Source organism: Purpureocillium lilacinum (genome assembly GCF_023168085.1).
Source record: "Purpureocillium lilacinum CBS 284.36 DNA, scaffold_4, whole genome shotgun sequence".
Taxonomy (NCBI): Eukaryota; Fungi; Ascomycota; class Sordariomycetes; order Hypocreales; family Ophiocordycipitaceae; genus Purpureocillium; species Purpureocillium lilacinum.
The window spans coordinates 1,012,778-1,023,488 of NW_027072114.1; the positions used below are offsets into that span (position 1 = coordinate 1,012,778).

The 10,711-nt window shown below is 55.0% G+C and overlaps 4 protein-coding genes across 4 annotated transcripts; 2 read left to right on the plus strand and 2 right to left on the minus strand.

Annotated features, from left to right (window-relative positions):
* Positions 1–805: 805 nt before the first annotated feature.
* Positions 806–1,945, minus strand: PLICBS_005516 (uncharacterized protein; the record flags this gene model as incomplete). Its single annotated transcript, XM_018319198.2, has 3 exons — positions 806–1,587; positions 1,720–1,817; positions 1,887–1,945. 3 exons carry the CDS (start codon positions 1,943–1,945, stop codon positions 806–808), a joined length of 939 nt encoding a protein of 312 aa, XP_018181672.2.
* Positions 1,946–5,288: 3,343 nt separating this feature from the next.
* Positions 5,289–6,299, plus strand: PLICBS_005517 (uncharacterized protein; the record flags this gene model as incomplete). Its single annotated transcript, XM_018319199.2, has 1 exon — positions 5,289–6,299. One exon carries the CDS (start codon positions 5,289–5,291, stop codon positions 6,297–6,299), a length of 1,011 nt encoding a protein of 336 aa, XP_018181673.2.
* An 825-nt stretch (positions 6,300–7,124) lies between these two features.
* On the plus strand, positions 7,125–8,736 carry PLICBS_005518 (uncharacterized protein; the record flags this gene model as incomplete). Its single annotated transcript, XM_018319200.2, has 5 exons — positions 7,125–7,262; positions 7,318–7,579; positions 7,633–7,824; positions 7,874–8,265; positions 8,314–8,736. 5 exons carry the CDS (start codon positions 7,125–7,127, stop codon positions 8,734–8,736), a joined length of 1,407 nt encoding a protein of 468 aa, XP_018181674.2.
* A 248-nt stretch (positions 8,737–8,984) lies between these two features.
* Positions 8,985–10,251, minus strand: PLICBS_005519 (uncharacterized protein; the record flags this gene model as incomplete). The annotated part of the gene is made up of 4 exons (XM_065600742.1): positions 8,985–9,248; positions 9,303–9,775; positions 9,973–10,178; positions 10,235–10,251. The coding sequence occupies 4 exons, from the start codon at positions 10,249–10,251 to the stop codon at positions 8,985–8,987; spliced, it is 960 nt and encodes a 319-aa protein (XP_065456814.1).
* Positions 10,252–10,711: the final 460 nt, after the last annotated feature.

Here is a 10,711-nt window from a genome sequence, read left to right on the forward strand (position 1 = left end):
CCTCACTCGCTCGCGCAATCAGCTGCTGAAATATCAACCAAGAGCTCTGCGGCGCTGACAAGGGCGGGACGGCGAGCGACGCAGCAGCCGGCGAAGGTGCAGCAGGAAAAAGAGGCTCGTTGACAGGTGGTGTTGCCGATATTAAAAGGCAGGCTGAAGCATGAAGCATGGGCGGCTGGGTGCCCCTCTCAGCGCGGCAGATGCGTCATACGCAGGGAAACGCACTGGTCTGGTTGGAAGCAAACAAGAAAGTTGGAGGGCTCGAATCGCGTGTCTGCCTGTGAGAAAGAGGTGTGTGTGGGTGGAGGAGGGGAGGGGCACGTCGGGCGGTGGTGGGACACGGTAGCGTTGGGGGGGGGGGGGGGGGGGGGTCGTCATTTGCCACACGACACAAACTGTGGCGGTGCAGTCTCTTCACTCTCTCGGCTCCCGTCGACCATGCCGTTTGCGGATGGTGTGGCTGGTTTCTTGTAAGTCGAGCCGATGACCTTGGCCAACAGGCAGTTGCACCTTTTGCAGTGACATTTGCCGAGTGCTTTACCGGCCGTCTCGAGATGAGTGAAGGAAGAAACCTAGTCGCTATCTGGGCCGCATCGCCAACTGGCACCCGGTGCACGGCGTGTTCAGTCCATATATGTGGGTATGCTATTGACTTGGTTACTGCTTCTTGCAAGCCGTGACCCGCCTGACATACAGGGTTGGTGCCAGTTTCTCGGGTTCTCAAGAACATATCCCTGTCACGGCTCTACATTTACTTCAACGACACGCTCGAACGTCGAAGAAAGGTAGGACCTGAACAAGAGTTTCACAACTTTGGCACAGCACCCTTCTGCTGCTTGCGGACCTCGCTCACCAGTTCAACCACCCCAGCAGCATATCCGTACGAGGATTGATAGCCATATCCACCGTGGCCGTAGTTGTGCACAATGGTGGTCGAGCCGTCCAGCGTCTCCTTCTCCAGACGGACTCCGCCTTTGCGGGCTGGCCGCAGTCCGACGGCATGCCGGATAACACTGAGTCCAGCAATGCCGTTCCCGCTTGCAATCTCGGGTCGGACCTTGACGACGCGAGACATGATCCGAGACGCCACGTTGGGGTCCGCCTCCGTATCCCAGTTGCCGACGTCATAAGTGCCGCCGAGCACGGTGCCTCCGCCCCCGGCACGCTGCATAATGTACAGCTCCTCGCCAGGCCCATCGGTAGACCCCGAGCAAAGAACCATCAGAGTGGACTCGTTGCGTACGAGGGCGGTCTGTCCACGGATGGGGTACAGGGCTGAGTCGCGAACGCCACCCAGCTTGAGCGAGCCCAAGCCTGTCGCGTTGACAATGACCGAGGCGGGCTGCCCTGTGTGGCTCAGCGCCCTGGCTTCCTTGATGTCTTTAATAATGCTGCGCTTGATCACGACGCCATTCTTCAGCAGCTGCCCCACAAGCCACGGCAGGTACACTGCCGTGTTGATACAAACGCCAGTATACTCAGATGCAGAGTCGTATCCGTCCAGCACCTCCGACTGTGGGAGGTCGCGATAGTCTTTAAATAGGTCCCTATACCAAGGGATGTTGCTGAATGCATGCACCGGGAAGCCTGCATTAGTGGCAAGGTCCTGCTCTCGACGATGTATCTGACATTCTCAAGCAGGGAGTCAACCGTAAGTCAACCTGTGTGGCACAGCGACTGGAGACAAGGAGGCCCAGTCATCAGCGATGGATGACTCACTCTGGAAATGAATCCCAGCCTCTGGCACGTCCTCAGCAAGCCGCTTCAGCTCATGCCATGTTTCAGACTCCCACCTTTTGCCGGCATCGTTGGCCAGTCTGACAGAGCACAACGATTAGTGAGAATGCATTACTTGATGCGGAGGATAAATAGTCGGAGGCGCTCACGGAACGATGTTGGCCCCTGCGAATGGCGATGCATACTCGCCGTGGTAGTCACCAGGCATATGTTTCGCCACAACCGTAATCTTGTAGCCCTTCCTCTTTGAAAGCAGGAGAGCCGATGTGAGACCCGAGACGCCAGCTCTGTTTAGAGTTCACCTGTTAGACCGGATGGTGATGAAATTCTGAGAGAAGCCTCACCCAATAACTACAACAATGGTGTCTGTCATCTCTGCTTGTAGACGTGTCAAAGAATAGCACAAAAGCGTGCCTCACAAGGCCCGGAGTGGTGTATTCGTATGAGGATAAATAATGTAAAGCCGATGCACCATCGACACGTACCAAATCGCAGACACCTTCCAAAGACCGTACGCGTCTGTGTAGTGTAGAAGTGGCGCTTGCAGGTGCTTCCGCAAGAGGCTGGCATTTACATGTCCAGCGTCCAGCGTGCAAGCGGGGGACAACAGCACATTTGGAGAAACGCGGGGTGATTACCGAAGTGAAGGCGGACCACGATTCCGAAGTAACAATGAAGGATCTCAACGCGACATGGGATGGTAGGGGCCGGTCCATCTCCGATTGGAGAGCGCTCCGGTCATGTAAGTGATGGCGCACCCAACACGAACAACTCCGACACCAAACGGGAAAGCCTCCCCGAGTCAGGCTTTCTATCCATACTCCATACTCCATACAGGCCTGTATGGAATATGGAATATGGAATGGACCTCGTATGGAAGCTTATTCCATACGTATGGAATACGCAAAGTGACGTCATCTAATTAATAATCTTAACATGTAATGACCTTAGTCCTAGGAGGAGCAAGGTGTTGACTGTCGCCACTGTTCCATACCACCCGCTTCCTCGTCGTCCCCCTCCTCAGCCAAGTCAACCGGAATCCCCTGCGTGATGCCGCTCTTGATCCAGCTCTTTATACACTCTCCCCTCTCGATTGTACGACTTCCCAGCCGGCATCGGTCCCACGATATCGTGCGCCGTGCGCCGGAAAAGACGCGCTCTGGCTCAGCTGACATGGCGGGTATTGAGAGGATGTCGATGGCCATTCTAGATAGGCGGGGATATCGTTGCTGCTGCTCCTCTCTCAGCCACCAAGCGAGCGGGGAGCAATCGATGGCGACCGGACTTTCTGCAGTGAAAGCTTTGTACTCGTCGAGGTTGCACATGGCTGGGCTAACGACATCCAGCTCTCGAGCAAGCAGGTCATACTCGTCGAGCGCCTGTAGGCTATCTCGTAACTCGGGCGTTGTGGTTGTAATCGGCAGTCCCTGATAATGATCCTCCCAGTACTTCTTCACGCCGTCAAGGACTGGTTTGTGCCACGCTTTCGGCCAGTTCTTCCTGATGTGGGCCATCCGCCTCGACGGGTGGAGTATCATGGCTGCCCCGTAAGCAGGGCTCTCGTCTGTAAGCTGGTAATACTTGTCAAATACAGCCCACGAGGCTGCAATGCAACTTCGGAGACAGTGATTGTCGGACAGTCTTTGGAACGTTTGTGTGTAATGCTTGTGAAGAACGTCCATGGTGAAGAGCGTCCGGTCTAGAGTGGCATAGCGGCCCTCCGTGAGCAGAGTAATCTTCCAGAAGGGCTGAAGAAAGGCGCGTGTTTCCTGAAGGACTCTCCACTCATTCGGGGTGAGATAGTCGTCCTGCACGTCCTCGTAATATTTTCTCAGGTACCACTCCACGTGCTCCTGGAGATCCAGAGTAACGTCGAGAAGAATGAACCATGAATTCCAGCGCGTATCATTGTCAAGCCCCAAGGACCTTCCTGCGCGCTTCCTAAATAGGTTCCATCGATAGTCATTCTCGCGCATATGCACGGCGATGTTGTGGACTTTGCCAAGCGGCCCTAGTCGACGCCAGCCAAGCGCTTTTTGCGCCCTGACCCTCTCCGCAAAGTCACTGCCAAACGCAACTTCGTCGTCGCTCTCGATCTGTTCCAAAGCTGCCTGTGCGGCCTCTTTGGAGTCCATGAACAGGAATGCTTGCACAGCGAGATTGATGACGTGACCATGGCATCGAATCCTCTGCTTCTTTGCCTCCCAATTGATACCTTTCCTCCGCAGATGCTCGCTGAGCAGACGACAGAGCTTGTCGTTGGAACCATGATTATCGCCGGTGTAGAAGCCGATCTTATTCCAGATGTTGTAGTCATCGAGCACATGCTGAATCAACTTCCACTGCTCAGCTGCGCCGTGGCTGCCGGGCCCATCGATGCCCGGTAGCTCTGACAGGGCAAGTAGCGCCTGCAGTGTCTCTCTGGCATCCGTGTCCACAAATTTGACGCAAATACCAAGGAATGCTTTGTGGTTTGGAGCTGACCAGACATCGGCGGAGAGATGGAGCTTCGAGGGCGAGGATTGGAGCTTTCTCCGCAGGATATCCTTGTGCACACAGTAGGAATTGGAGACCAGCTTTTGAATGGAGCCGTGTGAGAGGCTTACAAGATCCTCCGCAGTGTAGTTGACCGCACAAATAAGCGCGTGTAGTTCTGGCCAAGAGCTACAATTGTAGGAGAGATTGCGGACTGTGACGAGCTGCATCAGGGCTTCGAGCGCTGCCTTGCGATTGACTGCAGCTCGAAGAGTCTCCTCTTGTCTCGCTGATTGCTTCGCAGCATTTACTTCGCCTGCCTTGGCGAAAGCATCCTGTATGAGGTTGTCGCGCTGTTTCTTGATCGGATGATCGGGGGCAAGGAGCTCAATTCCGTGGACCTTGAGCAAGTGGCGGCGAAACGTAGTCGAGACGGTCGTGGAATAGGTGGGATCCCGGCAATGCATACAGTAATAGATCTTCTCGTTCTTCCGGGGGCAGCGCGCTGGCTCTGCGTCCTGTGGCTCGCGGGCGTGCGCCCAAGTGTTGGCTGTTGCCTTCCGTTTTCGAGTCTTACGGACGCTGGCGTCAGAGGGGTTCAGTGGAACAGAAGTTGGAGATGAGCGAGGCTCAATAGTGGACGATGGCGACCCCACATGGCTAGTAAAGCCACCCGAAAGGCGGGAGGACTGCTGGGACATGCCGCGCCGACCGCATCACGATGTGTCGTGTTCATGCTGTTCTCGAACTGGAAACATGATGGAAGCTCCCGGTAATTTCAATACCCCTGAACTGGTTCGGTAGGGTTAACATTTTTCCGGTCTTATTCCATACGTATGGAATACGAACAGCCCGTATGGAATATGGAGTATGGAGTATGGAATATTCCATACTCCATCACTTATTCCATCCGCGTATGGATAGAAAGCCTGCCCCGAGTCGCAAAAGTTGCGGCATCGTATGTTGCTCGGGCGGCGGTAAGTATATGATTGGTATCACTTGATGTTTGTAGAAGACTCTCTATCGCCTACCTGCCTGCCCCCATTCCCTCGGTAAAAAATTGCACCTGCCAAGCCATGAGGTCTAGGCGCACCATCTCGCTCGTATGCTGCCATGCAGAGGGCGAGGTGGGCGACGTCATCATCGGCGGTGTTCTGGACATGCCAGCGACGACAATGCATGAGAAACTCGAGAAGTTCATGGCCAAACACGATGGCCTCCGAAGGCTGTTACTTCACGAACCCAGAGGTCGGCTGGAGTCGAGCGCGATGATCGTTCTGCCGCCATGCGACCCACGGGCCGACGCGGGCTTTCTGATCATGGCCCCCGGAGACTGGGTGCCAATGTCTGGATCCAACACCATCTGCACGACGACTGTGCTGCTCGAGACTGGCATATTGCCCATGACGGAGCCCACGACGACGGTCAGGCTAGACACAGCGGCAGGCCTGATCACGGCCACGGCCGAGTGCGAGAACGGGTCATGCAAATCGGTGTCCTTCGACAACGTTCCCGCATTCGCATACGCGCTAGATATGGAGATTTCAGTGCCAGGAGTCGGGCGCCTTTCCGTTGACATTGCTTACGGTGGTCAGTGGTACGCGGTGGTAGACGCGGAGTCTCTGGGCGTTCGGGTGACCTTGCCTTGCAAAACTCAGCTCGTCGAACTGGGGCAGCTGGTGAAGGCGGCAGTTTTGGACCGCTGCATGCCTACGCACCCAGAAAATCCAGCAATCAGGGGGATCAACAACGTCATCATTACCGAGCCCCTGAAGGCGAGCTCCGACGGCCTCTCAGTCAAGCACACTGTAGTCGTCACCCCAGGTAGGCTGGACAGAAGTCCGTGTGGAACCGGGAGCTCGTCGCGATTGGCAATCTTGCATGCAAGGAAGCAAATTGAGGTGGGACAGGTTGTCACATTCAGGAGCATCATCGACACCATGTTTCTGGGGCACATCAAAGCTACGCAACAGGTTGGGTCTTTCGAAGCGGTTGTGCCGAGTGTCAAAGGCAGAGCATGGATTACTGGAGAGAAGCAGATATACGTCGACCCCGATGATCCATTCCAGGAAGGCTTTCAGGTATAGAGTCGTCAACATTGTGATTAATCCCTCACATCCCTTGCATGATTGGAGCCGTTGTCTGTCTCGGCATACAAGCGTGGACTCGAGAGCATGAAGGTACGCGTCTTTCGCCAATTTCCAGTTAGCGGCGTGGTGCGATGTGAGATGTCTCGCGTGGTGACACCCGAAACCGAAGATCAACTTGCCCTCCAACATATATTGACCACGTCTCCTCCATGACCTACGTTGCGCAAGTATGGCAACGTGGCCCGTGGGGACTACACGAATCGGTGGGACTGGTCACAAGCCGGGGTGCTTCAGGCCATCTTTGTTCCCAGGAATCTCGGTTATCCGGGCGGGGCTGTTGGCAGGTTTGGCTCAAGCCCCTGCCTCGAACCCGGTCTCTGTTGATGCGGTGAGGGGTAGAACGGGTCTCAGACAATCTTGGATGCGGCGGCAGCGTTAATATCTGCTATCCAGCGCAATTGGCAGTTTTCCGCGCGGGCTCCTGAGCAAGCTTACCCGATATTAGCGCGAACCATGCATATGTAAACAGCCGATTGGTCTAGACCTAGCGCTGTCATTACTCGTGAGTTGGGTCCTGCAGGCAAGTGACGACGATCACTGATGATGACGCTCTTCAACTACTTGCTCGCACCGGCCCCTCCGATTGCAATCTTGAAATCTGGGGTATTACCCCACAATCGATTCGACAATATGTATAGATAGACTCCACACACCGGCCGCGAGTCTGGGCGTTTTCGAGGCTCACTCAATCTCTGAGCTTCGGACCAGACCCATTCCCCTCTGTTCGGTCTCTCTGCCCTGCTCGGTCAAAATTCTTGCAGCATGGCGAAAGAACTCAAGCCGTCGTCTTCCCATGTAAATGGCGACCCTGAAGACATAGGCTCCGGTGACACTGTGGAAGATGCACAACACGATGCGGTCTTTGGCGACATTAAAGACGACGGCCCCAACTATCGTAATGTATAAATATCCACTTCTGACAGGCGGCGGCGGCAACGAGGTCTGACATGTTTAGGTTGGTTGGCTCGGTACCGCGGGCTTGATGATGAAGACCCAGATTGGTCTGGGTGTCTTGTCGTTCCCGTCTGTATTCGATACGCTCGGCATGGTTCCAGGAGTCATCCTGCTCTGCAGCATCGCCGGCATCACTACGTGGTCCAACTATATAGTGGGAGTCTTTAAACTCAACCATCGCCATGTATACGGCGTCGATGACGCTGGCCAGCTGATGTTTGGGCGCATTGGCAAGGAACTATTTGCCATTGCCTTTATGGGCAGTATGTACGCTCCAGACCAGGAGTTCCGAGGGGCCACTGCTAACTATGATCAGTGTACGTAATGACGGCCGGATCAGCTATGTTGAGCATCTCGATTTGCCTCAATGCGCTCTCCAACCACAGAACCTGCACTGCCGTTTTCGTCGCCGTCGCGTTCGTCATGGTGTTCATACTGTCGAGCATTCGAACTCTTGGACGAATTACCTGGCTTGCCATGATTGGAGTCGGAGCCATTATTGTTGCTGGTATGTTTGCTGTTCCTACAAGTTGACAACCGCTGATGTTTTCTCTCAGTCCTTACCGTGACGATCGCCACAGGCGTCCAAGACCGGCCGCCAAGCGCTCCCCGAGACGTTGCTTGGCAATCTGACTATAAACTCTTTGGAAACCCAACCTTTTCCCAGGCCATCTCGGCTGTATCAACCCTCATCTTTGCTTACGCGGGCACGGGGGCCTTCTTCCCGATAGTGTCGGAGATGAGAGACCCTCGTCTCTACCCTCGGGCCTTGGCACTTTGCCAGACAGTCATCACCGTCATATTTTTGGTCGTAGGCATCGTGGTATACTACTACTGTGGCTCCTACGTTGCCTCGCCGGCACTAGGATCCGCCGGCACGACAATCAAAAAGGTCTCGTACGGCATCGCCCTGCCCGGATTGCTCGTCAGCGGCATCCTCCTCGCCCACGTGAGTCATTCTGTATTCTTTCATGGCCTCCGTCTAACTTGCCGCTAGGTATCAAGCAAATACGTCTTTGTCCGAATTCTTCGTGGATCGGATCATCTCACCTCCAACACGATTATCCACTGGGCCACATGGCTGGGCTGTAGCTTCGGTGTCTCCATCGTTGCATATATACTCGCCAGCTCCATTCCCGTGTTCAATGGGATTGTGTCCTTGGCAGGGGCGTTGTTCGGTACCCTGCTATCGTTTCAGCCCATGGGCTGCATGTGGCTGTATGACAACTGGGCCCGCGGCAAGGGGAGCCCGACTTGGCGCTGGCGGCTAATGGTCTGCTGGAGCATATTTGTTATTGTTGCGGGTACCTTTTTGATGATTGCCGGCACTTATGGTGCCATTCTTGGCATCGTAGACTCGTACAAGGCTGAAGGGGGAACGTCTGCTTGGTCATGTGCGGACAACTCCAACTCCAGCTGAGACTGCATGGTTTGACCAGGAAGATTCATCGTACTCTAAATTTTCGACTATCATAGAACAAGGCAACAGGTCACACCGTCCGGTACAAGGCTCAAATGTTCTACTTGCTGTTTGCAGGCAATAGTTTGATTCGTGCCAAGGGCAACACTGGGCTTGTCAATGAGATATCGACCTTCGCTCGCCGATCTGAGGCAGCAGGGCATATCGTATATACGTAGGCTAGCACAACTCATTGATGCTGCAGGCGCCTAGGCCAGGCCAAGCAGCTTGGCTTCCACGTCTACTGCCTCGACGATGCCCTGTTCCAACCCCGGTACATGCTCCGGCTTCCAACCTAGGACCTCCTGCCCGCGGCGGGCCCTGCTGCGCGCATTGGTGCCATAGATCACGGTAGCATGAGGTAGGAGCATGTTGGCCTCGTCGCCAAGGACTTGGTCAATTCCTGCTGCTGATGGAATGAAGCCCTTTCCTACCGCAAGCTCCGCAACGCGTTCTGAGAGATGTCGAAAAGTCTGACAAATTGTTAGATGGCAGTAACTGAAGTTAATCCCGGGGGGGTGAGGTACCGTCTCCTCCAGACCAAGCATATAGAGACCGTTGTCGTTCCAGAGCTGCTCATCGTACTGGCCAGGCTCAGTAGCTCTTTCGACGAGTTTAAGCACCAGCCTGCCCAAATCGCGGATGTGGACGCTGCCCCATCGATTCTCGCCCTTGCCAACGACGAGACCCGTCTTTTGCTCGAGAGTTGCTTTGGCCAGCCTGGGGATCTGAATGCTGCGCTGGTTGATGGGACCATGGCCGGTCCCAAAGATGATGGGAGGAAACAGGATGGCGGTGTTGACCTGGGGCGTGTCTTGCGCGACAGAGAGCATATAGTCATCTACTGCACGGGATGGGTGCTTCTGGATCGTGTCGCGAATGTCGGCGACGCCGTCAAGATCATCCCATATGGCGTCGCTGGGAGAGCCAGGGATTCGAGACTTATCGGCGAGTTCAGCCGCCGAGACGGCCGTAGCGCCGCTGACCTGAATCCAATAAACTGCGCGAGGCATTAGTTTGATAGCCTGGCTCCATGTCTGTAGCTCTGCGGGCGCGCTGATTACCGGGCCGCCCGTCTGCCGGTCGCTTCTTGAGAGCTTCATGTATTGTCTGTACACTCCTCAAATGTCCAGTGGCAGCCGCATCTGGCCCAGAGTTAGGACTGCCTGTAAGCGCAGGTAGGGAGAGAAAACATACGCACAATAATGTCGGCCTCTGCGGCTTCCTTGGTGAGAACAACATCGTCATCCAGGCTACCTTCGACGACTTGGGTGTTGGCAAAGACACCTGTGAGCGACTGGGCCTTCTTTGAATCTCGAAAGAGGGCTCGGATGGTGTATTCTGGGTGGTATTTGACAAGGTTGTAGAGAATCTCCCCTCCAATAAAGCCAGAAGCACCGGTACTATACCCATATTAGATTCATCGGTTTAGATGCAAGATCGAAGTCATGCGACCAACAGGAATATTCTAGCCATGATGCCAATGCAGATGGAACGAATATGTCACTAAAGCCTTTGCTTGCCCAGACCGCGGACTCTGCGCAGGCCACAATGAGGAATCCCTTTTCTAGAAATACTGCTCGCCAACGCAACTGATCGCCATAGACGCCATATGCCAGATCCGGGAAGGAGAACACTGCTTGTCACATGGAAGACTGAGGTCAGCCAGGGATGTGGAGTGCTAGGTTGGCTTCCCCATTTCCCCGCGATACGGACAGGGGTCGACCACTCCAGGTAGGACTGATCGCCACCACCCCAGTCCTGATTTGCACAAGCGGGTGTTGGCCCCGAAAGTCGGCCGGGGAAACCTTCCTCAAGAGATATCGGTATTTGCCTGCCCCGTCCGCCGGCGCGACGCCCAAGCCACTCGGCTACGACAGACCCTATCGCCATGGACTCGGGGTAAATCCGTGCGAGCTGCCGGACCGGCTTGAAC